Here is a 26,519-nt window from a genome sequence, read left to right as displayed (position 1 = left end):
TCCTCTGAACCCCTCCAGTCGGTTGTATGTGTGAAGTTTGGTTCAGATCCATCACCTGCTGGGTTCAGTGTTCTCTGAAAATGGGTGAACTATAACTCCCAGGTTCCAAGGTCAATCACACCAACCTCATCAGTATTCACAGTTGGCCATGTTGGGTCTATGCGCCAAGTTTGGTCCAGATCCATCATCGGCTGGGTTCAGGGCTCTCTGGATAAGGGTGAACTATAACTCCCAAAAACAAAGGTAATCCCCCCCCCCCCCCAAAAAAAAACTTCTCCAGCATGTTCAGTTCATCATGGGGTTTCTCTGTGCCATGTTTAGGTCCTGGTACATTGTCGTGGGGGGGGGGGGTCACAGTATCTCTGGAAGCAGGTGAACTACAACTCCCACACATCAAGGTCAATTCCCTCCAAACTCCTGCACTATGTTCAGTTGCTCATGGAGTTTCTCTGTGCCAAGTTTAGTCCAGTTTGGTCATTCCTGGGGGTCGCAGTAGTCTGTTGAAGTCAGATCCAAAGCACATGAGGTACTGCAAATTCCATCATCCATGGTCAGTTCTCCCCCAAACTGCACCAGGGTGTAAAGTGGGTCATAGAGAAGTCTGTGTGCCAAGTGTGGCCCAGGTCTGTCATTCATGGGGTTGCAGTGGTCTCTGGAAGTGAGTGAAGGTACTGCAAATATCATCATCCATGGTCCATCCTCTCCCAAACTGCTGCAGCACATAAAGTGGGTCACAGGGTGTCTGTGCACCCAAACTTGGTCTGTCATCTGTGGGGGTTGCAGTGGTCTGTGGGAACCAAATCAGATGAAGTGTTCTTTGATTGCTGGTGAACTTTACATCCCAGTAACTACAACATCCAAATGTGAAGGGCAATTCTCCCCAAAACCCACCAGTATTCATATTTGGCCATATTGGGTTTGCGAGCCAAGTTTGGTCCAGATCCATCTTTCTTTGGGTTCACAGTGTTTTCTGGATACAGGTGAACTAACAACTCTTATGAATCAAGATGAATCCCCCGCCCCCCAAACCAATTTTCCATTGCTCATGGAGATTCTGTGTGCCAAATGTGGTCCAGGTCCATTGTCGGTGGGGGTCACAGTGCTCTGTCTTGATGCAGGGTGAACTGTAACTTCCATCATGTTGAGTCAGTCCCCCAAACCCCTCCAGTGTGTTCAGTTTCTGATCAATTCTGTTCTGTTTGCTGGGTGCCATAGAAAATAATGTGAAAGGGTTAGGCAGTGGGTGGGGTCATGCAAATTTCACACCAATGGAGAGAGTCAGAAACACTGGGATGTCTTTGGTGGAGGAAACACATAAAAACTATGATGAAATTTTCCCCATATGAAAGCCTTCACTTGGGTAGTGGGCAGTATGGTGTTTGTGGAAGAGATTGGCAGTGCTCTTGGACATGTTCATGGCGCTCTCTATAACCTTCAATGTGATTGGAAGGAGGGCCTTTGGTGTCTCCTGAGTAATGGGAGCTATAGCTGTTTGTGGAGGCAGGAGCCTGTCTGTAAGTGGACACCCCAGCCATATACACACACATACATAATTTCACTTTTATTATATGTATAGATAGATAGACGATAGATTATTATTCTAATATTTTAAGGCCAGAGAATGGAGTTGGGTTAAGGCAGCACTATATAGACAAAAAGGCAACACAGCAATACCTGACTACTCCAAATGGAATTCAGTATGTCATAATATTAATTTATTTTCACAGTTTCTTCTTTCCGTACATAAATTAATTCCTTCTTCCCTTCCTGCTGGGCAGCAAAGCGAGCCAAGACAAAGAGGTAGTCGCTCAGCCTGAAAAAGCATTATAAGACTATGTATTATTATTATTGTTATTATTCTATTAATTATAACAATTGATTATTATTTACCTGTTGAGGTATTTGGCCACGTTGCCATCCGCTTCCCCAGCTTTCACCAAAGGGACAACCCTAAGGATTTAAAATATAAAATATATTTTAAATATATATTTAAAAGCAAAGATAGACTCTAATGTATACAGTAAATATATAATTATATATTTAAATATATATAACTTATTTAAAATACATTTTAAATAAATATATAATAATATGAAGTAAAATATACTTTTAATATATATTTTAAAACTTAAAATGTATTTAAAATAAAATATGAAATATTTTAAATCTATACATCTCTCTATGTTTCTAGACACATAATAAAAGTGAAAATCTGTGTATGTGGCAGGGGTGTCCACTTACACAGACAAGCTCCTGCCTTCACAAACAGCTATAACCCACAGAGCTGAGGAGACACCAAAAACATTCCCTCCAGTGACATTGCAGGTTATAGTGAGTGCCAAATCCCAGTGTTCTTTTCTCTCTCAATTGGTATGGAATTTTCATGACCCCACCCTCTCCATCTCCCTTAAGCCTTCCCTACCCTTTTCAATGGCACACAGCAAACAGAGGAATTGATCAGCAACTGAACAAGAGGTTTGGGGAAAATTCACCATGATTTAAAGGAGTTGTAGTTCACCTACATCCAGAGAGCACTGTGAACCCAACCAAGGATGGATCTGGACCAAACTATAGGACTTGTAGTACCTCACTCACTTCCAGGGACCACTGCAACCCCCACGAATGATGGACTTGGACCAAACCTGGCGCACAGACACCCCCCCCCCCTCACCATGACCAACAGAACATACTGGAGGCATTTGGAGGAAATTGACCTTGATTTATGGGAGTTATAGTACACCTGCATCCAGAGAAACTGACCTTACCAACATTGGACCGGGACCAAACTTGGCACAGAAAAACCCCATGACCAACTGAACATACTGCAGGGGTTTGGGTGGAATGAACCATGACTTTGGGAGTTGTAGTTCACCCTTATCTAGAGAGCACTGAACCCAGCAGATGATGGATCTGAACTAAATTTGGCACACAGACCCAACATGGCCAACTGTGTGTATACAGGCGGGGTTTTGGGGTGAATGACACACAATTTTGGGAATTGCAGTTAACCCACATCCTTATGCATTTTGTAATGGGAGCATTCATAAAATCAACATGAAAGAATGGCTTTTTCCTAATAAATAGTGTAGTGTTACAGATTACCTAAGTGATATGACCTAATACCCCAAAAGAAACAATGCCTTTTTCCAACAACGCAGGCACTGCTGGGTCCACAAGCTAGTATAGTCAAGAAATCCTATAATCTTTATAGTCAATATATAATTATACAGTATATTCAAATACATATTAATTTATTCATTATCTATCTATATATCTATATCTATCTGTATAATATACAATATAATTTTAAAAGCGAAGAAATACTCTGTATGTATAAACATATAATCAATATATTTAAATATATATTTAAATTAATATTTTAAATATATTTAAAATTAACATAGAAAAATAATATAAAATATATATTTCAAATCAAATAAATATGATAATCTATATATTAAACATATGTTATATATATATATATCTCCCCCTCACCGTCTTTCGGCTCGACGGCAAACGGCTCTGGAAAAATGGAGGGCGGCTGCGGTTTTTCCTCCTGACTATAAAATATAAGTATAAAAAATATAGAAATAACACGTTCAATTAAGAAGGTAATATTTTATGCATAATAAAAATAAATAAATGCAATGAAAAGACAGCAAAAGATACATTAAAATAATAATGTAAAATAATAAATAGATATAATACAAAATCTATACACATATTAAAAGTGAAAATATGTATGTTTGTGTGTGGCTGGGGTCCCCACTTCCACAAACAAGCTCCCACTTCCACAAACTATAGCTCCTACTACTCAGGAGACACCAATGGTCCTCCCTCCAATGACATTGTGGCATTTGCATGACCCCCACTTCCTCCTACTTAACCCTTTACTATTCTTTTCTATGGCACACAGCAAACAGGGAAATTGATCAACAACTGGACATGCTAGAGAGGTTTGGGGAGAATTCACCATGGTTTATAGGAGTTGTAGGTCCTGGGATGTTTACTTCACCTGCAATCTAAGAGCACTCTGAACTCCACCAACAATGGACCTGGAACTAACTTAGCACACACAACCCCCATGACCAACAAAACATACTGGAAGTCTTTGGGGGGATTTATAAGAGTTGTAGTTCACCTACATCCAGAACATACTATGTTTTTATGTATCTGGCAGGCGATGTTTCTCTGCTCTCTGATTGGCTGCCATTTCCACAGGCCACTGCGAGCCCCTTGAATGACAGATCAGGACTAAACTCGGCACAAAGAGCGCTGGTGACCAACATAACATAGAGGATGGGTTTTGGGGGGACTGACCCACCTGTGTGGGAGTTATAGTTTACCCTATGTCCAGAGAGCATTGTGAACCCCAGCAGTGATGGATTTGGACCAAACTCGGCAGACAGATCCCTCCCCCCACCATGACCCACTTTACATCCTGGTGCACATTGGGAGAGGATGGACCGTGGATTATGGGATTTGCAGTACCTTCACACACTTCCACAGACCACTGCGACCCCCATGAATGACAGACCTGGACCAAACTGGTCACACAGACTCCCCATGACGAACAGACGAAACTTGGCACAGAGTAGCCCCATGACCAACTGAACATACTGTAGTACTGAACCCAGCCGATGTAGGGTGAAGACTTAGCACACAGAAGCAACATGCCTGCTATGCATTATGCAAAAAGACGAGGTTTGGGGGAGTTTGGCCTTGATCTGGCAGTTATAGTTCACGCTTATCCAGAGAGCACTGAACCCAGCCATTTCCACAGACCTCTGTGATCTCCATAAATGACGGATCAGGACCAAACTCGGCACACAGAACCTTGATGACCACCATAACATACTGGAGGGGTTTGGGGTAACCCACCCACGTGCGAGTTATAGTTCAGCCTGCATGCAGAGAGCATTGTGAACCCCACCAATGACAGACCTTGACCAAACAAGGCAGTCAGACCCCCCCCCCCCATGACCCACTGTATGTCCTAGTTTGGTTTGGCAGACATTGGACCACAGGTGATGGGATCTGCAGTACCTTCACTCACTTCCAGAGACCACTGTGACCACCATGAATGACAGACCTGGACCAAACTTGGCACACAGACTTCCTATGGCAACAGAACATATTGGGAATAATGAACTTGGCCGACGTCAGATCCGGACCAAACTTTGCTCACAGACCCAACGTGGCCAATTGTGGATAGTGCTCGGGTTTGGGGATGTCTGGCCCACAATTCTGGGAATTGTAGTTCACCCACATCCTTATGTGAATCCAAACACTGATGGATCTGTACACATACCCGATATGCCGAAATTTGATTACTGGAGGGGTTTGGGGGGAAGTGGCCTTCCTTTCTGGGAGTTGTAGTTCATCCACAACCAGGGAAACTGTGACCTCCACTAATGATGGACTTGGACTAAACTTGGCATACAAAACCCCCATGACTAAATCAACCTACTGGAGGGATTTGAGAGGACTGACTCACCATAGTGGGAGTTGTAGTTTATCCTACAGCCAGAGAGCACACTGAACCCCACCCATGATGCATACAGAAAGCAAACTTGCCCAACATAGCAAACTTTAAGTACTGATGGAGTTTTTTCGGGGTTAACCTGGCATGATGTGAGTTGTAGTTCACCTACAACCGAATGCATTTTGTACAATTTAAAAAATCCTTTTTCAAATAAACCAGGTAATGCTGGGGACCCAACTAGTTTAGAAATAAATATAACATAACATACAGTAAATTAAAATAATAAAATATAATACATATAATTAATATAAAATTAAAAACATACCGGCAAAATGAATGACTGCAGGGGAGGAAGCCGATCAGTGTATCCATCGATCCATTTTTCCAGCTCTGAAACCGGCTTTTCGTCAAAGCTAGTTCGTTCTGGGGGAGGTAATTTATCCCTAATCAATTCCCGTTATTATTATTATTTTAATTTAATTGTTATATTTAATTATTTTAATTACTTAAATGAGCCTCTCGGGCCGACGAGACAGGGGTCGCGATGTTGGCACCAGCATCTTGCAGCCTGCATTGAACCTATACAGATATAGACTTATATAATATGAAAAATAATATGAAAAAATCTTTTAAAATACCAAACCCAGAAATTAATCTTAAAAAATGAAAAAATCTGAAATATAGTCTGAAAAACAACTAGAAAAAACATAAAAAGAATCTGAACAATATAAACAAAATCTAAATGAAAACAACACCAAAATAAATTAATGAATTAATCTGAAATATAATTTGAAAAATAAATATGCAAAATAATATAAATAAATTCAATAAAATAAAATAATGTGAAAATTATTTCATTATTTAGGAAAATCTTAAAATAATATGGAAAAATATTAATAAACTCACCTTATGAAGTTCTTCTTCTGCAAAAGAGTGACCTCCTTCCTTCCCAAATTCAGAACTCAATCTAAATTAAAATTATTATTATTTATTTATTTTTATCCTGCTAGGGATGTTTATTTTTATGTATTCTTAAAATATATTTACTGAAACATTATATTAAAATAAATATATATAGCAAATATTATATTTATTTTAATTTATATATTATATTGATTGAATAGAATACCCAATGGCTGAACTGAGTTCGTCCAAAGTACCCAAAGCATCAAATATCCAGTCGTCCTTTGGCCTCCGTTCCCCAGTAAATGTGCTGGAAAAACCTAAATAATAATAATAATAATATAAACATAAACAACAACAATAATGTAAACATAATAAGCACATAAATAATATTAAAATCGATACACATAATAAAATTGAAAATGTGTATGTGGAGGAGGTGTAATTACACAGGCTACCGTTTCCACAAACATCTGTAACCTCCACCATTCAAGAGACACAAATGGCCATTGCAATGTAAATTGCAGGGTTACAGTAAGCGCCACATCCCAGTGTTCCCTTCTCTCTCCATTGGTGTGCCTTTCCTATGACACACAGCAAACAGGAATTGATCAGCAATTGAAGAAGAGGTTTGGGAATAATTCACCATGATTTATAGCAGTTGTAGTTTACGTAAATCCTGAGAGAACTGTGAACCCAACCAAAGATGGATGTGGACCAAACTTGCCATGGATGATGGGATTTGCAGTACCTTCACTCACTTCCAGAGAGCACTGAGACCCCCACGAATGACGGACCAGGACCAAACTTGGCACACAGACCCCCCATAACCCACTTAACGTCCTAGTGTGGTTTGGGGGAGGATGGACCACGGATGATGGGATTTGCAGTACCTTCACTCACTTCCAAAGGCCACTGAGACCCCCATGAATGACGGACTGGGACCAAACTTGGCACACAGAGCCCCCATGACCCACGTCCTGGTGCAGTTTGAGGGATAATGGACTATAGACGATTGGGTTTGCAGTACCTTCACCTGATTCAACCTCCAACATACACAGAAAACTGTGACCCCTCACAAATGACAGACCTGGACCAAACTTGGCACACAGACTCTCCATTACCAATAGAACATACTGAGATGTTTGGGGAAAATTGACCTTGATTTATGAGAGTTATAGTTCACCATCTATAGAAACGATGACCCCCAAAGACAATGGATCTGGACCAAACTTGGAACAGAGAAGCCCCACAACCAACTGAACATACTGCAGAGGTTTGGGGGCTTGACCTTGATTTTGGGAGTTGTAGTTCATCGTTATCTAGAGAAAAATGAACGCAGCTGACGTCAGATCTGAACCAAACTTGGCACACAGAGCCCTGGTGACCAAGATAACATACTGGAGGGGTTTGGTTTTTTTTTGGGGGGGGGGGGGGGTGGGGGTGGAATGAGCCACCTGCGTGGAAGTTGTAGTTCACCCTACATCCAGAGATATTACCAAACTTCCCAAAACAAACAATGCCTTTTTCAAATCACCCAGGCATTGCCAGGCCCCCAAGCTAGTAATATAATTTTTAAAAATTATACATACACACACACCTATATAGATAGAGAGATTATAAATGGGAATATAAATAGGAATATGAATAAGAATAGGTCAATGATAAATAATACAAATATTAAGTTATATATGTATATATGTAGACATACAGATAAATAATATAAAGGATACAAATAAATAAGATTATTAATAATAATAGGAATATAAGAATAAGAAATTTGATATATAGATAGATAAATAGTATAAATCATATAATATAAATATATAATAATATAAATAATAAAAATATTGCAAATAAAGGAGAAACAAAGAAAAGTAGACATAAATAATACAGATAAACAATCATATAAATAAATAATATAACTATAATATAATCCTGACCTGTGTCCCCTGTCTTGGTGTAGATCTTGAGTTTGGCTTCCTGCCTGCAAAAGCAGGGGGAAAGGGTCATTGCGCTCTCTGCACATGTTCACAGGCAGCCTTGTCTCCCCCCCGCGCATTACCTGGGCTTCTCCCCTCCCTCGTGGCGGTTCCTGATCCCAAAGTGAGCCGCCAACGCCCTTTTAAAACAAACGCGAACTCCGAAAAGACCCATCTGATTCGCCATTACGGAGAAAGAGTGGAAACGCTTTTTTTCCGGTAAAGTTTGTCCCTTCAGGGCCGCCGTGAGGGGGCGGGCCTGATGGGGAGACGCCAACCACGCCTACCTATCGCCTCATTGGTCGCGTGAGGCCCAAAAGAAAGGCGCTCAGCCAATCGGCGCGAGAAGTAAATGTGGCGCCCCTCTCCCATTAAGATAAAACGAGAAGCCGGAGTTTTCGGAAGCAAAGCCACTCTTGGCTGCTGCTCGATTGGTCGAGATGACAGAGACTCGAATTTCTATTGGTCGAGATAAAAGAAGAGGCGGGACTCTTTGTATAGCCACGGTTGATTGGTCGAGAGAGGTTCATTGGGAACCTCAAGGAGAGGGCGTACTTTTGTGCTTTACCCTCAGAAGCCAAGCCACGCCTACCAGCCGCCTGATTGGCCGAGAGACGGCTATTAGGCAACACAGAGAGGGCATGGATTTTTTTGGCCGTGCCTACATATTGCGTCATGGGTCGAAATGGTTTTGTTAGGAAACAGAGGGCATGTTGTGTTTTCCCCTCAGAAGCTAAGCCACGCCTACTTGCCGCCTGATTGGTCGAGAGACGTCATTTAGGCAACAGAGGGCGTGCTTTTTGTCCTCTGGCTACGCCCCCTCACGCATGATTGGCCGAGAGGGGAAAGCAGAGGAGTCGCTCCTCACTGTTATTGGGCGGCGCGCACAGCCTGAGGCTTGGCCACGCCCCAATGGAACCTTCAGGTGAAAGCGTCAGGCGAGAGGAGTGTGCCGGCGGTGAAGAAGAGGCGGCCATGCGGAAGAAGAGGCAGCTCGTGCTCTCCGCGCCGGGGAAAGTCATTCTGCACGGAGAACACGCCGTCGTGCACGGAAAAGTAGAGATTATATTCTACATTCAATATTTCATTTTGTAGATATATGGTATTCATAATATTTCGTATTTAATTGTGATATTTAATATTTGTATTTAATTATATAATCTAATTTTCGTTATTTATTTTTATTATGTTGTATTATTTATCTTTTAATTAATATTTCATTATTATTTTCCTTAATATTAATACATTTTATGTCATTATTTTATTTAATATTTATAATTGTATTATTATTTATATTTCCTTCCATTTAAATATTTTATTTTTATTATTTTATTTTATGTAATATTTATTATTTTACTTAATATTTTTATTTTATTATTTTATTAAATATTTAATGGGAGGGTTGTCCGCTCCCTATAAATCGCTCCAGTTAGCAACCTGGCCGCCAACCTTTGTACCATTTGCAATTTCTGGGCTGTCTTCAAAGGCAGCCCCACGTAGAGTGCATTGCAGTAATCCAATCTGGAGGTAACTAAGGCATGGACCACCATGGCCAAGTCAGGCTTCTCAAGGTACGGTCGCAGCTGGCGCACAAGCTTTAACTGTGCAAAGGCCCTCCCGGCCACCGGCAACACCTCAGCATCAAGTGTCAACACTGAGTCCAGGAGGACCCCCAGACTGCAGACCTGTGTCCTCAGAGGGAGTGTGGCCCCGTCAAGCACAGGTTGCCACCCTATACTCCCATCAGCCCTCACAACTTACCAGGAGGACTTCTGTCTGGTTAGGATGAAGCTTCAGCTTGTTAGCCCTCATCCAGTCCAGAAGAGCTTTTGACCCAAAGAGTTATAGATGGAAAACATATTTGATTTAAACATCCAGTCCATCACAACGGAGTAGTAGAGTTGAGTGTCATCTGCATAGAGATGGCACCAAACTCCAAAATTCTGGATGACATCTCCCAGCAGTTTCATGTAGATGTTAAAAAGCATGGGGGAGAGAATAGAACCTTGCGGGACCCCACAGGTCAATGGCCAAGGGCCCGAGTAGGTGTCCCCCAGCTTCACCAACTGGGTGTGATCCTCCAGGAAGGACCGGAGCCACTGCAAAGCATTTTCCCCAAGACCCATCCCAGAGAGCCGGTCCAGAAGTAGACCATGGTCGATGGTATCGAAAGCCGCTGAGATGTCCAAGAGAATCAACAAGGACACACTTCCCCTGTCCAGCTCTCTACAGAGGTCATCCACAAGATGATCAAAGCAGTCTCCATACCATGACCAGGCCTGAAACCAGACTGTAATGGATCAGTTTCATCCAAGAATCCCTGGAGCTGAGAAGCCATCCCTCACTCCACAACCAAGAAGGGGAGATTAGAAATTGGCCAATGGGTATTCAATAATGATGTCTTCTTCAGGATTGGTCTGTTTTAGGCAAGATGGAATTTGTCCTTGATCCAACAAGGGATTCATAATCCTTGCAAACCACTCAACTAATCCCCAACTGGCAAGTTTGATAAGCCAAAAAGGGCAAGGATCTAGAGCACATGTGGTTGCTCTCGCCGCTCCCAAGATCTTATCCACATCATCAGTCTGCACAAGCTGAAACAAACCCAACAAAACTGGACAGACAGGTCCCTCAGTTACATCACTTGGCTCTGCACTAAAACTGGTGTCAAAGTCATAACGTATCTGGGCGACTTTGTCTGCAAAATGATGAGCAAACTCGCCACATTGAGCTGTCAAGTGGTTGGGGGTCCCCTCCTACTTTCAAGGATGAAAGAGTTCCCCAACCACCCAAAACAACTCAGCTGGTCTGTTAGTTGCAATGTGGGCAGCCAAAAAAGCCTTTCTGGCTGCCCTCAATGCCACAGAGTAGGCCTTACATGAGGCTCTAGCCCAGGGGTCCTCAAACTTTTTAAACAGAGGGCCGGGTCACAGTCCCTCAAACTGTTGGAGAGCCGGATTATAATTGAAAAAAAAACAACGAATGAATTCCAATGCACACTGCACATATCTTATTTGTAATGCAAAACCCACTTAAAAACAACACAATAATTAAAATGAAGAACAATTTTAACAAATATAAATTTATTAGTATTTAAATGGGAAGTGTGGGCCTGCTTTTAGCTTTTTTTTGGTCATGTCAGGAGTGACTTGAGAAACTGCAAGTCGCTTCTGGTGTGAGAGAACTGGCCGTCTGCAAGGACGTTGCCCAGGGGACGCCTGGATGATTTGATGTTTTATCATCCTTGTTGGAGGCTTCTCTCATGTCCCTGCATGAGGAGCTTTGGCTGGTGAGATAGAATTGTTGTCGTAGTTGTGTGCTTTCAAGTCCTTATAGATTTAGGTTGATCTTGAGCAAGGGCCGGGTAAATGACCTTGGAGGGCCGCATCCGGCCCCCGGGCCTTAGTTTGAGGACCCCTACTCTAGCCCGTGATTGATCAGACATGCTCAGAGTTTTCCGCCAAAAGCACTCTAGTCTCCATCTCAATCACTTCATCATAGCCAGCTCCTCAGTGAACCAAGGAGCTGGGTTGGGTCTGTATGATGGCAAGGAGATCGTGTCCACCGCCCTGGCTACCTTGGTGTTAAAAAGGCTTAGCCAGGATTGTCTACTGCCATGACAGGAAGAGTCCCAAGAGAAATCAGGAGTCCATCCAGATCCATAAGTCTCCTGAGGTGGACTATCTTGATTGGTCCACCACCCCTACAGAGGTTGGATGCTGCGATTAGTCTAAAACCGATGGTCGGTCCATGACAATGGGAGAATGGTTACACTCTGTCTGAAGGCACAGGTTCACAGCTTAGGAGTCCTCCTAGATTCGTTGTGGAGCCTGAAACCACAGGTCTCGGCAGTGGCCAGGGGAGCATTTGCACAACTAAAACTTGTGCACCAACTGTGCCCTTACCTTGGGAAGCCAGACTTTGCTACAGTCGTCCACACTCTTGATCCATCCCGAATAGACTACTGCAATGCACTCTATGTGGTTTTGCTTTTGAAGACTGTTCAGAAGCTTTAAGTAGTCCAACAGGCGGCAGCCAGGTTTCTCACCGGAGCAGCGTACAGGGAGCATACAATCCCTTGTTTCGTCAACTCCACTGGCTGCCAATCTGCCACCGAGCACAATTCAAAGTGCTGGCTTTAGCCTATAAAGCCCTAAACGGTTCCAGCCCAGCTTACCTATCTGAACACATCTCCCTCTATGAACCGCCGCAGAGGTTAAGATCTTCTGGGGAAGCCTGGCTCTCAGTCCTGCCTCCTTCGTAGGTGTGGCTGGCAGAGACAGGGCCTTCTCAGTGGTGGCCCCTCGGTTGTGGGACTCCCTCCCTAGCGACATTAGATCAGCCCCCTCCCTCCTGACCTTCAAGAAAACCCCAAAGATGTGGATGTGGGACCAAACATTCAATTAGTAATCTGTCAGTGCAATAAGAAAAGATGAAATAGTCCAACGGCAAATTGGAACAGCCACAGACTACGATATTGGTTGGCGTGATTTGAAATATTTTTAAAGGTTTTATATGTTTTAATTTTTTATTATATTTAATATTTGTATTGAGTTATATAATTTCTTTTTATTTGTATTTATAGTTCATTTATTATCTATATTTTATTATTAATTATTATTATTATTATTTCCTCCTCCTCCAGTTGGCTCTGGCTGCAGCCTTGAACCTGCGTACCTTCCTCCGTTTGACTCTCATTGAAGAAGAAGAAGGTAATGAAGAAGAAGAAGAAGAAGAAGGAAAAGAAGGCGGCCAAGTGCGTCTCCTTCTTCCGAACCTTGGGCTAAGATTCTGCTGGGAGACGCTTCACCTCAATTCGCTGCTTTTGGCCAAATTCAAAAACCAGGTTCCCAAAACAGAACAATTGGAGGCCGTTAAGGCCTTTATTCTCCTCCATCAAGAAGAAGAAAGAAAAGGAGGAGAAGGAACCCCTTGTGTGGCCGCCATCGCCTTCCTCTTCCTCTATCTCGCCATCGCCTCCCAAAGGGAGGCAAATTGGTATTTATTGCATATTATTATTATTATTATTATTATTATTATTATTATTATTTCATGTCAAAAGCATTGCATACATAAATATACAACTGATAAATCTAAAGGGAGCACAAGCGGCTAAATAATTTTTGATCAAAACTAGGAAACAGCGACTGCCTTGTCTGTAGCTTTAAACAGTTCTGTGCATGAGGCGGGGCATTGTGGGCAAAGACATAGGTGCAGAGTTGTTTGTTCTGCTCCACAGTCGCACATAGTGCTCTTTGGATGTAGGTGAACTACAGCTTCTCTAAATCCCTTCAAAGACCTGTATGTCTTGTTGCTCATGGGGGTTCTGTGTGCCAAGTTAGTTCCAGGTCCATCATTGGTGCAGTTCAGTGTGCTCTTAGATTGCAGGCAAATTATACATCTCAGGACCTACAACTCCTATAAATCATGGTGAATTCTCCCCAAACCTCTCTAAAGAAGGGGAGCCGGGAGGACATTGCCATCTTGTCCCCTGTGACATCAGTGCCCCTCCCCCAACACCAACGGCCACTCTGGGGCCAGAATAAAGAAGGGGAGCCAGGAGGACATTGCCATCTTGTCCCCTGTGACATCAGTGCCCCTCCCCTAGCAATAATGTAATATGTAGTACTAGTGTTATGAATGATGTAATAGTACTATGCTAGTTATGTATTATGTAGTATGTTGTATGTACTTATGACTTGTAAGCCGCTCTGAGTCCCCTTCGGGGTGAAAAGGGCGGCATATAAATGGCATAAATAAATAAATAGTATGTTCAGTTGCTGATCAATTTCTCTCTTTGCTGTTTGCCATAGAAAAAAAATAGGAAAGGGTTAAGGAAGAGGCAGTGGGCGGGATCATGCAAATTCCACACCAAAGGAGAGTCAGAAACACTGGTATGCCTGAATCTAGGATAGAATTGTCCCCGTATGAAAACCTTCACTTAGGTGGTGGGCAGTTCGCTGTTTGGGGAGGACATTGGCAGGGCTCTTGGACATGTTCATGGCACTCGCTATAACCTGCAGTGTCATTGGAGGGAGGGCCATTGGTGTCTCCGGAGTAGTGGGAGCTATAAGTATTTGTGGTGGCAGGAGCTTGTCTGTGTAAGTGGACCCCCAGCCACACACACACATACATATTTTCACTTTTATTATGTGTATAGACATTATAGTATTTTATTACTATTACATTTTATATTATATGTTATTTCATAATAGTACATTATTATTTTATTTTATTTTATAGTGTATTATTAACATTATTTATTGTTTATTTTATTATTTTATAATATATTATATTATAATATTATATTATATTTATTTCATTTTATATTATTTATTATTATATATTTTATTTTATTTTCTATATCTTATAGTATATTATTATATTTTATTAGTATTATTTATAGCATTATATTATTATTGTGTATTTTATATATTTATTTTATTGTTATTATTCATAGCATTATTATGTTTTATTGTCTTTTATTATTTTTATTTTATACTATTATAATATTTATTCTCTGCAGTTCGCTTTGCAGCCTGGAAGTGGTGCTGTGGTCTGAGTTGCCTACTGGATCAGGCCTGGGTTCAAGCGCTGCCTTCTGCGTTTGTTTGTCAGGAGCCTTGCTCTCCGCATTCGGGATCATTGACTTCCCTTCCCTCCAAAAAGGAGAAGGAACACACAGGTATTTCATTATAATATATATTATACTAGCTTGGAGACCCGGCAATATCTAGGTTATTTGAAAAGGGCATTTGTCAGCTGGGTTCAGTTCTCTCTGGAGGTGAACTACAACTTCCATATTTCAATGTCAATCATGGCTAACCCCCACCTGTATGCATAACTGGCCATGTCAGATCTGTGTGCCAGGTTTGGTCGAGATCCGGCGTTGGCAGGGTTAAGTGCTCTGAAGATAAAGGTGAACTATAACTCTCAGATCCAAGGTCAATAACCCAAACCAGGCTTGTTTGCACAGTTGACCATGTTGTGTCTGTGTGCCAAGTTTGGTCCAGGTCCATCATTGGTGGAGTTCAGAATGCTCTCTGGGTGCACTACAACTCCGAAGTGGGTGGGTGAGTCCCCCCAAAATCCCTCCACAATGTTCTTTTGGTCATGGGGAGTCTGTGTGCCAAATTTGGTTCAGGTCCATCCTTCCAGAGGGTTGCAGTGGTCTCTGGACGTGAGTGAAGGTACTGCAAATCCCATCATCCGTGGTCCATCCTCCTCCAAACTGCACCAGGATGTAAAGTGGATCATAGGGGGTCTGTGTGGCAAGTGTGGTCAAGATCCGTCATTTGTGGGGGTTGCAGTGGTTTCTGGATGTGAGTGAAGGTACTGCAAATCCCATCATTTGTGGTCCATCCTCCCTCAAAGTTCACCAGGATGTAAAGTGGGTCAGGGGTCTGTGTGCCAAGTTTGGTCCAGGTCTGTCATTCAAATTACCCAGGCACTGCCAGGTCCCCAAGCTAGTATAGTATATGTAATAGATGTAATATACATAATGTGTGTGTATACATTCTCTCTCTCTCTCTTTCTATATGTATAATACATAATATATTAATATAAATATAATATAATACAATAATAAAATGTAATAAAAATTAAAAATTAAATAATATAGTACCATAATAATATACAATACAACATAATATAATACAATAAAATATTATAATATAATGCAGCAATAATATATAATATAATCACATAATATAATAACATAATACCATAATAATATGTAATATTATTATACAATAAAATAATATAGTATAATGTTACATATTACATATGTTTATATTATTTTTAAAAGGTGGACTGAGGCTGAACTGGAGGCTGTCAATGGGTGGGCCTTCCGCGGAGAACAGATCATCCACGGAAACCCCTCAGGAGTGGACAACGCCGTCAGCACATGGGGTCAGTATTATTGTCATTATTATTAATAATAATATTTATACTTTATTATTATATTATTTTATACATTTTATATATTATTTCTATTTTATCGTTATTCTGTTATTTTAAATTACATTTGATAATTGATTATTTGATTTTATATTACTACAAGCTTGGGTACCCTGCGTTGTCTGAGTTGATTTGAAAAAGGCATTGTTTGTTTTGGGGTGTTAAGTAGTATCATTCAGTTAATTAATAACACTTTTTCTTAGAAAAAAACGAGAATGTGATTTCATTTTTATGAATGCTCCCATTAGAAAATACATAACGATGTGGGTGAACTACAACTCCCAAAATTAAAGCCAATTCCCACAATCAGTTGGTCATGGGGCTTCTCTGTGTCCATTGTCAGTGGGGGTCACAGTTTCTCTGGATTCAAGTGAACTAAAACTGACATATTCCCGAGGACAATCACCCCCAAACTCTGCTTGTATTCACAGCTGGGCATGTTGGGTCTGTGTGCCAAGTTTGGTCCAGATCCGTTGTTGATGGGGTTCAGAGTGCTCTGTATGTTCTGTTGGCCATCAGGGTTCTATGTGCCAGATATGTTCTAGAGTCGCCATTGGGGACTTCAGAATGCTTTCTGGATGCAGGGTGAACTACAACTCCCATGTGGGTGGGTTAGTCTTCCCCCAAACTCATTTGGTCACCAGGGTTCTGTGTGTCATGTTTGGTCCAAATCTGTCATTGGTGGGGTTCAGAGTGCTCTGGTTGTAGGTGAACTCCAGCTCCCATGCAGGTGGGTCGGTCCCCCCGTTCCGTCTTCCAGGAGCATGGTTTACTTTGCCTTTTAGCTGCATGGGATAGCATTCCTTTGCATTTCCCCAGGGCTGCTATAGACCCAGCAGCACCCTGGAAGTTAAACAGTATCAGAGTCTGGAGAGCCAGGCTGCAGGCCCTCTGCAGTTATTGGTTTAGAAAGTATCTCTTTGGGTTAGGAGTCCGTCCTTTTTCCTGACCTTGAGATCTCCATTTTGGAATCTCCCCTGCCTCCTTCAATAGAGAAAAGAACCTCAGATGTGCTATTGGTCAGGCAAGGAGCTCTGAAAAACCCATTGTGAGTACAATTGAGTACAATTGAGGTACATAGAATAGCAATTGATATATTGAGATAGATAGATAGATAGATAGATAGGGAATTGAGCAGTGGGAAATCCCGACTGTATATTTTATTTTGCCTTTGCTCCTTCCAATATTTATTAAAGACTACTTTCACTGACACCAATTTATTATTTTATAGGCCACCTCCTTTACTGAAATGTTTAAAAGCCACATGGAGATTTCAGTTGGAATCAAACAGGAAATTGTTGTTCATTTTGAACTGTCAATAAGCATAATGGTTGCAGATAACTTATCAGGCTTAGAATAATTTAAAATAATATTAAAATTATTTATTCTTATTTTATATATTTAATTTATTATTTGGGTGTTTTAATTAATATCAATTTTTATTATTGGTATGATTATTATAATGTCTTCATATGTCTTCATATTATTATGTTCTTTATTATTATTATGTTATTATGATATTATTTTATATTATTTTTAGGTGGAGCTTTGAGGTACCAGTCTGGGAAGATCTCCCCATTAAAAAAGTAATAATGTAATTTTATTTCTTACAATATATTGTTTATATTTATACATACGCAATATCATATTTCAAGCTTTATAATACACAATATAATAATAATACTATAATAAGAATCATATCTCAGACTTATATAATATAATAATAAAGGCAGAGGAACGAGAGACCAGATTGCCAATATCCGCTGGATAATGGAGAAAGGCAGGGAGTTTCAGAAAAACATCTATTTCTGCTTCATTGACTACTCTAAAGCCTTTGACTGTGTGGATCATAATAAACTGTGGCAAATTCTTGGTGGGATGGGCATCCCAAGCCACCTTGTCTCTCTCCTGAGGAATCTGTACAAGGACAAAGTAGCAACAGTCAGAACTGACCACGGAACAACAGACTGGTTCAAGATTGGGAAAGGCGTACGGCAAGGCTGCATCCTCTCACCCAACCTCTTTAACTTGTATGCAGAACACATCATGCGATGTGCGGGGCTGGATGAATGCAAAGCTGGGGTGAAAATTGCTGGAAGAAACATTAACAACCTCAGATATGCAGATGACACCACTCTGATGGCCGAAAGCGAGGAGGAGCTGAGGAGCCTTCTAATCAAGGTGAAAGAAGAAAGCGCAAAAGCTGGGTTGCAGCTAAACATCAAAAAAATCAAGATTATGGCAACAAGAATGATTGACAACTGGGAAATAGAGGGAGAAAATGTGGAGGCCGTGACAGACTTTGTATTTCTAGGTGCAAAGATTACTGCAGATGCAGACTGTAGCCAGGAAATCAGAAGACGCTTACTTCTTGGGAGGAGAGCAATGTCCAGTCTCGATAAAATAGTAAAGAGTAGAGACATCAGACTGGCAACAAAGATCCGCCTAGTCAAAGCCATGGTATTCCCTGTAGTAACCTACGGATGTGAGAGCTGGACCTTAGGGAAGACTGAGCGAAGGAAGATCGATGCTTTTGAGCTGTGGTGCTGGAGGAAAGTTCTGAGAGTGCCTTGGACTGCGAGAAGATCCAACCAGTCCATCCTCCAGGAAATAAAGCCCGACTGCTCATTGGAAGGAAGGATACTGGAGTCAAAGTTGAAGTCCTTTGGCCACATCACGAGGAGACAGCAAAGCCTGGAGAAGACAATTATGCTAGGGAAAGTGGAAGGTAAAAGGAAGAGGGGCCGACCAAGGGCAAGATGGATGGATGGCATCCTTGAAGTGACTGGACTGACCTTGAGGGAGCTGGGGGTGGTAACGGCCGACAGGGAGCTCTGGCGTGGGCTGGTCCATAAGGTCACGAAGAGTCGGAGACGACTGAACGAATGAACAACAACATAATAATATAAGTATAACATATTATAATATAACAAATTAATAGTTATAATATAAGGTAATAATATAATAAGTATAAGTATAATAACATAATAATAATATAAGTATAATAATGTATTATTTAATCATTTATATTATTAATATTATAATATTAAATAATTAGTTTGAGATTATTCTTATTGTTATATAATTAGCTTGAGATGTATTTAATATTAAATTATTAAATACAATTATAATAATTTAATAAGTGTAATAAGTATAATGATATAATATTATATTGTTATATTATTGTAATATTATAATATTAATATCATTTATAATAATATTAAATACATCTCAAGCTAGTTATATATTGTGATAATATGATAAATAATGTGAATAATAAATATAATTTAATCTACTATAATAGCTCAAGCCAATAATATAATATAACAAAACAAAAATAATAATAGATATAATATAATAATATAATAAATACAACAAATGTATCTCAAGCTAATTATATAATAATGTAATATAAAATATATAAATTGTAATATAAAAATAATATGACCTATATCTCAAACTAATTGCATATTATACTATAATAGATATAATATAAATACAATAATAAATACATTGATATATCATGCCAATTATAAGAATATAATATAATAATATAAATGAGAATCTAATCTGATATATTATTAATAATAAACATAATACATATAATATATTATATTGCTATTCCAGGGATGAACATTCGATGGCGCCAAAGCCATTTACAACCAATCGCTCTTTTTCTATTAAATCTACTATTCAATTACTGAACACTAGATATATCTAATATTTCTCTTTTTTATTTTATGTAAAGGTTCCCTACTTTGCGTATCTTGTTGACAAACACCAAAGTCCCCCGAAGCACCAAAGTCCTGGTTTCCGGCGTCAAAGACAAGCTTTTAAAGGTATATATTATTTTAATGCATTTTAATTGCAATTAACTGCGTTGCTTTTATGTTTTTCTTATTTTTTTCTGATTAATTTTCTAAGTTCCCTTCGATCATGGATCCAATCCTGATGTCAATGAATGCCATTTCAGAGGAATGTGAAAAGACCCTGCAGAAAATGGCCGAGGCAGAAAGTCCCTCCAAAGAACATTACGTTATATTAGAGGTGGGGAATATTACATATTAATTATGTTATATTATATATTTTACATATTATAATATATATTATATTATTTATTATATTAATACTATTTTATTATTATTATAATTACATTATGTTTATTATATTATACAGTATATTGCTTTGCATTATATATTTATTTGCATTATTATTATTTTATATTATTATATAATTATGATACTATATAGTATATTATTTTATTAATATATTGTGTTGTGTGTATTATATTTATTTTAAGCTTGCAATATTAAATGTATTGTGTTATATTTATCATTAGTAATTATATTACTAGCTTGGGGACCCAGCAGTGCCCAGGTTATTTGAAAAAGGCATTGTTTGTTTTTGGATGTTAGGTAATATAACTTGGGTAATATGTATTAGAAAAACACCAGTCTTTGCTTTTGTTTTGTATGAATGATCCGATTAGAAATTCCGTAAGGATGTGGGTGAACTGCAACCGGATTCCAAGGGCAATCACCTCCAAACCCTGCCAGTATGCACAGTTGGCCATGTTGGGTCTGTTTGCAGACTAATCCAGATCCATCATTGGATGGATCCAGTGCTCTCTGGATAAGGGTGAACTATAATTCCCAGATTCCCAGGGCAATCTCCCCCAAACCCTGCCTGTATACACAGTTGATCATGTTGGGTCTGTGTGCCAAATTTGGTCCAGATCTAATGTCGGCTGAGTTCAGTGCTCTCTGGATAAAGGTGATCTGCAACTCCCAGAATTAAAGGACAATCACCCCCAGACCCTAACCTGTATTCAGAGTTGACCATGTTAGGTCTGTGTGCCAAGTTTGGTCCAGATCCGTTGTTGGCTGGGTTCAGCTTTCTGGATAAAGATGAACTACAACTCCCAAAATCAAAGTCAATCCCCACAAACCCCTGCAGTATGTTCAGTTGGTCATGGGGCTTCTCATGGGGAATCTGTTTGGTTCTAGTCAGTCGTTTGTGTGCAGGTGTCAGTGTCTGTTGAACTTGGAGCTGAATCGGGTGAGGGTACTGCAGATCCTATCATCTGAGGTCCACCCTCCCTGAAGCCACACCAGGACATAAAGAGAGTCATGGGGGGCGGGGTCTGTGTGCCAAACTTGCTCCGGGCCTGTCATTCGTGGGGATCACAGTGGTCATTTGAAGTTGGAACCTAAGCAGATGAAAGTACTGAGTATCCCATCATCCATGGTCCATCCTCTCCCAAAGCGCACCAGGACGTGGTGTGCACCATGGTGGTCCTGTGTGCCAAGTTTGGTCCAGGTCCGTCCTTCGAGGGGGTCACAGTGGCCTCTGGAAGTGAGTGGATGTACTGCAAATCCCATCAACCGTGGTTCACCCTCCCCCAGACTGCACCAGGATATAAAGTGGGTCATGGGCTCTCTGCATTCCAGGTTTGGTTTTGAACAGACATTGGTGGGGGTCACAGTGGTCTCCGGAAGTGAGTGAAGGTACTGCAAGTCCCATCATCCATGGTCCATCCTTCCCCAAACTGCATGAGGACGTAAAGTGGATCATGGGGCGGGGGGGTCTGTGTGCTAAGTTTGGTTCAGGTCCATCATTTGTGGTGTTTTCATTGGTCTGTGGAAATAAATGAAGGTACTGCAAATCCCATAATTCATAGTGCAGCCTCCACCAAACTGCACCAGTACGTAAAGTGGTTCATGAGGCGTCTATGTGCCAAGTTTGGTCCAGGTCCGTCATTCGTAGGTGTCGCATTGGTCTGTGGAAGTAGCAGCCAATCAGAAAGCAGAAGGAAACATAGTTGCATAAAAGGTAAAGGTAGTCCCCTGACATTAAGTCCAGTCATGTCTGACTCTGGGGTGTGGTGCTTATCTCCATTTCTAAGCCCAAGAGCCAGCGTTGTCCGTAGACACCTCCAAGGTCATGTGGCCGGCATGACTGCATGGAGCGCTGTTACCTTCCCGCCAGAGCGGTACCTATTGATCTACTCACATTTGCATGTTTTCAAACTGCTAGGTTGGCAGAAGCTAGGGCTGACAGCGGAAGCTCACGCCGCTCCCCGGAATCGAACCTGCGACCTTTCGATCAACAAGCTCAGCAGCTCAGTGCTTTACCCCACTGCACCACCGGGGGCTCCTACATACATATGAACACTGACTTTTATTATATAGATAAATAGAAGATAGATGTAGATAGAATTATTAAATATTATTACCATTTCTTCCCCTGATAGGAGCTGGTAGACATGAGCCAGCACCACTTGGCTGTGCTTATTAAATCATATTTATTTATTTATTTATTTAAATTATTATATGAAATATTATTATTAAATGTTATTACTATTAAATATTATTATTAAACATATAATAGTATTATTAAAAATTATGATTATGATGATGATGATGATTATTATTATTATTATTATTATGTCTTTCTTCCCCTCCCCTCCCCTGCTAGGAGCTGATAGACCTGAACCAGAGCCACTTGAATGCACTGGGTGTGGGCCACCCTTCACTGGATGCCGCCTGCCGAGTGACCGCTGCCTTCGGCCTCCACACCAAGCTGACCGGCGCCGGAGGAGGGGGCTGCGCTCTCACTCTACTGCCACCAGGTTCACCAACATTATTATTATAATATATTACTAGCTTGGGGACCCGACAATGCCCGGGTTATCTGGAAAAAGCATTGTTTGATTTTGGATGTTCGGCAACATCATTTACTGAATTTGTAACACTATTTATTAGGGGAAAAATCAGTCTTTGGTTTCATCTTTTACTAATGCTCCCATTAAAAAATACATAAGGGTGTGGGTAAACTGCAACTCCCAGGATCATGGGGTCAATCCTCCCCAAACCCTGCCAGAATTCTCAGTTGGCCATGTAGAGTCTGTGTGCCAAGTCTAGTCCAGATTCGTTGTTGGCTGGTGTTGCCTGGGTTATTTGAAAAAGGGTGAGCTCTGTCTCTCTCTTTACACACACACACACACACACACACACACACACACACACACACACACAAACTAGCTTGAGCACCCAGTGCTGCCCAGGTTATTTGAAAAAGTCATTTTTTTAATTGTACAAAATGCATAAAGTTGAGGGTAAACTACAACTCAAATAATGACAGGTTAACTCCGAGAAACTCCATTAGTACTTAAAAGTTTGTCATTTTGGGCAAGCTTGATCTAGATGCATCATCAGTGGAGTTCAGTGTGCTCTCTGGCTGCAGGGTAGACTACAACTCCCACTATGGTGAGTCAGTCCCCTGAAACCCCTCCAGTAGATTGAGTTAGTCATGGGGGTTCTGTGTGCCAAGTTTGGTCCGGGTCCATCATCGGTGGAGATCACTGTTTCCCTGGTTGTGGGTGAAGTACAACTCCCAGAAAGGAAGGTCAGTTTCCCCCAAACCCCTCCAGTATGTTCAGTTGGTCATGGGGGTTCTGTGTGCCAATTTTGATCCAGATCCATTGTCAGTGGGGTTCACAGTTGTTCTGGTTGTGGGTGAACCACAATTCCCAAAAATCAAGGTGAGTCTCTCCCAAACCCTTCCAGTATTCAAATTTGGGTGTACTGGATATGTGTGCCAACTGTGGTCCAGATCCATCATTGTTTGGGTTCACAGATCTTTTTGGATGTAAGTGAACTAAAATTTCCAAAATCAAGGTGAATTCCCCCCAAAGCCCTCCAGTATTTTTGGCTGGTCATGGGGCCTCTGTGTGCCAAGCTTGGTCCAATTCCCTTTTTGGAATTGCTCTTTGATTGCAGGTGAACTATAAATCCCAGTACCTACAACTCCTATTAATCATGGTGAATTCCCTCCCTCCCAAAGCTTTCCAGTATTTTTTCTTTTGGTAATGGGGGATTCTGTGTGCTAAATGTGGTCCAGGTTGTGTCAGTGGGGGTCACAGCGCTCTGTCTTGATGCAGCGTGAACTACAACTTCCATTATGTTGAATCAGTCCCCCAAACCTCTCGATTGTTGGAGTGGTCACGGTTTCTCTGGATGCAGGTGTACTCACATAAATCTAGGTCAATTTCCCCCAAATGGTATTCTTTTGGGGTGTTAGGCCATATCACTTAGGTCATCTGTAACACTATTAGGGGAAAAGCCAGTCTTTCTTGTTATTTTTATGAATGCTCCCATTAGAAATGCATAAGGATATGGGTGAATTGCAATTCCCAAAATCATGGGTCAATTCCCTAACCTCCGCCTGTATGCACAGTTGGCCATGTTGGCTCTGCGTGCCACGTTTGGTCCAGATCCATCATTGGCTGGGCTCAGTGCTCTCTGGATAAGGGTGAACTATAACTCCCCAAATCATGGTCCATTTCACCCAAACCCCTGCAGTATGTTCAGTTGGTCATGGGGTTTTTCTGTGCCAAGTTTGGTCCCGGTCCAATGTTGGTAAGGTCACAGTTTCTCTGGATGCAGGTGTACTATAACTCCCATAAATCATGATCAATTTCTTCCAAACGTCTCCAGTATGTTCTGTTGGTCATGGTGGGGGGGGGGGGTGTCTGTGCGCCAGGTTTGGTCCAAGTCCATCATTCATGGACCACTTCCAGAGACCACTAGAAGTGAAGGTACTGCAAGTCCCATAGTTTGGTCCAGATCCATCTTTGGTTGGATTCACAGTACTCTCTGAATGTAGGTGAACTACAACTCGTATAAATCATGCTTAATTCCCCTCAAACCTCTTCAGTTGCTGATCAATTGCTCTGTTTGCTGTGTGCCATAGAAAAGGGTAGGAAAGGCTTAAGGGTGAAACAGTAGGTGGGGGTTATGCAAATTCCCCACCAATGGAGAGAAAAAGGAACGCTGGGATGCCTGTGGTGGAGGAGACGCATGACGTCAATGTTGAAATTATCCCTGTATGAAAGCCTTCACTTGGTTGGTGGGCAGTATGGTGTTTATGGAGGACATTGGCAGGGCTCTTGGACATGTTTACAGTGCTCGCTATAACCTGCAATGTCATTGGAGGGAGGGCCATTGGTGTCTCCTGAGTGGTGGGAGCTACAGCTGTTTATGGAGGCAGAAGCCTGTCTGTTTAAGTGTACATCCCAGCCACACACACACACACACACATTTTCACTTTTATTTATTATGTGTATAGATTATATTATTATTACACTATTATATATTTGGTACTATTATAATATATTATTATTTCTCTGTATTCTTCCCCTAGATGTTGATCCAGGGACGATTGCATCTGCGCTTGCAGGCCTTTCTGACTGTGGCTTTGACTGCTTTGAGACAGTGCTTGGAGGTCCCGGCCTCTCTTTACACCTCCTTCCTTCCTTGAAAGCAAATGTTTTGCAGGCTTTCAATGAGGCTTAAAAAAAAAACCTTTTCCTCCTCTTTCCAACGATGCCACTTTTGTGAGGGTTTTCATCTTATTAAAAAATGGCTTTTATTTCCTAACTACTTGTGTATTGAATGGAGTATTTCACCAGGTGGCCGCAGAGATCCAGGTGTTGCATTGAAAGCAAGGCGAACAAAAACGTATATAATAATAATTATAATAATAATAATATATGATAATATTGTAATAATATAAAATAATGTATCATAATAAAATGAAATAATGAAATAATAATATAAATAGTAGTATATATATTGGACAGAGTCATAAAAATATTTCCTTCCGATTTGCATCTTCTCTGTTTCAATATGTAAAGGAAATGCACAGCCGATTGTGCAAAATGGAAAGGTAGAAAAGCACACCCAAACAGTGAGTGGGCGAACAAGTGAACAAGGGTGATTTGATGTCAATGCAGGTTCGATGGAGAGTTCACCATGGAATGCATGATTGAGTGTACAAATGGATGCGAATGTAGGTCCATCCTTCATTGAGCGTGCAACTGAAAGTACAAGTGTGTGATTTGATGAAAATGCAAGTCAAATGGAGAGTTCACAATTGAAAGTGCAAAGGCATTGAATGTTTGCCTTTTTTGTTGTTGGGAAGACAGGGAAGAATGCAAATAAAGTATTTATTATTATTATTATTATTATTATTATCCTCAGCTAAAAAGATGGGAACTACAGCTTGACATATCTTGAGCTGTGAGGCAAAGACCAAAGGGCGCCGGCTGTTAGGAACTGTGGTACTGGAAGTCCAAAACACCTGGAGGGCCAAAGTTTGCCCATGCCTGATGGACCATAACTGCTCTG

The 26,519-nt window shown here is 40.9% G+C and overlaps 2 protein-coding genes across 3 annotated transcripts; one reads left to right on the top strand and one right to left on the bottom strand.

The window, feature by feature from the left end:
- Positions 1-1,693: 1,693 nt before the first annotated feature.
- Positions 1,694-8,642, bottom strand: MMAB (metabolism of cobalamin associated B). Its single transcript, XM_060786137.2, has 9 exons — positions 8,454-8,642; positions 8,332-8,375; positions 6,615-6,708; positions 6,392-6,452; positions 5,992-6,064; positions 5,811-5,908; positions 3,496-3,560; positions 1,891-1,950; positions 1,694-1,813 (listed from the first exon to the last, which is right to left on the bottom strand). Exons 1-9 carry the CDS (start codon positions 8,555-8,557, stop codon positions 1,711-1,713), a joined length of 702 nt encoding a protein of 233 aa, XP_060642120.2. The 5' UTR covers positions 8,558-8,642; the 3' UTR covers positions 1,694-1,710.
- A 612-nt stretch (positions 8,643-9,254) lies between these two features.
- On the top strand, positions 9,255-26,353 carry MVK (mevalonate kinase). 2 transcript variants are annotated; one of them, XM_060786134.2, is made up of 9 exons: positions 9,255-9,426; positions 13,016-13,368; positions 14,897-15,055; positions 16,178-16,281; positions 17,870-17,915; positions 20,078-20,168; positions 20,254-20,376; positions 22,807-22,960; positions 25,534-26,353. In XM_060786134.2, the coding sequence occupies exons 1-9, from the start codon at positions 9,283-9,285 to the stop codon at positions 25,683-25,685; spliced, it is 1,326 nt and encodes a 441-aa protein (XP_060642117.2). In that variant the 5' UTR covers positions 9,255-9,282; the 3' UTR covers positions 25,686-26,353. The 2 variants fall into 2 exon arrangements, with proteins under 2 accessions (XP_060642117.2, XP_060642118.2); XM_060786135.2 differs by having other exon boundaries at positions 9,385-9,472.
- Positions 26,354-26,519: the final 166 nt, after the last annotated feature.

The sequence above is a fragment of the Anolis sagrei genome, chromosome X, assembly GCF_037176765.1.
Source record: "Anolis sagrei isolate rAnoSag1 chromosome X, rAnoSag1.mat, whole genome shotgun sequence".
Taxonomy (NCBI): Eukaryota; Metazoa; Chordata; class Lepidosauria; order Squamata; family Dactyloidae; genus Anolis; species Anolis sagrei.
The sequence above is the reverse complement of the archived record's forward strand: the minus strand, read 5'-3'. Positions and strand labels throughout refer to the sequence as shown.

Excerpts from the sequence above, each read along its gene's own strand:
- MVK (XM_060786134.2), top strand. The coding sequence starts at position 9,283 with ATGGAACCTTCAGGTGAAAGCGTCAGGCGAGAGGAGTGTGCCGGCGGT. Across the intron at positions 15,056-16,177 it reads AAAGGAGAAGGAACACACAG|GTGGACTGAGGCTGAACTGG; the intron begins GTATTTCATTAT and ends TATTTTTAAAAG. Across the intron at positions 17,916-20,077 it reads AAGATCTCCCCATTAAAAAA|GTTCCCTACTTTGCGTATCT; the intron begins GTAATAATGTAA and ends TTTTATGTAAAG.
- MMAB (XM_060786137.2), bottom strand. The coding sequence starts at position 8,557 with ATGGCGAATCAGATGGGTCTTTTCGGAGTTCGCGTTTGTTTTAAAAGG. Across the intron at positions 6,453-6,614 it reads GAACTCAGTTCAGCCATTGG|ATTGAGTTCTGAATTTGGGA; the intron begins GTATTCTATTCA and ends ATTTTAATTTAG. Across the intron at positions 3,561-5,810 it reads TGCAGTCATTCATTTTGCCG|TCAGGAGGAAAAACCGCAGC; the intron begins GTATGTTTTTAA and ends TATATTTTATAG.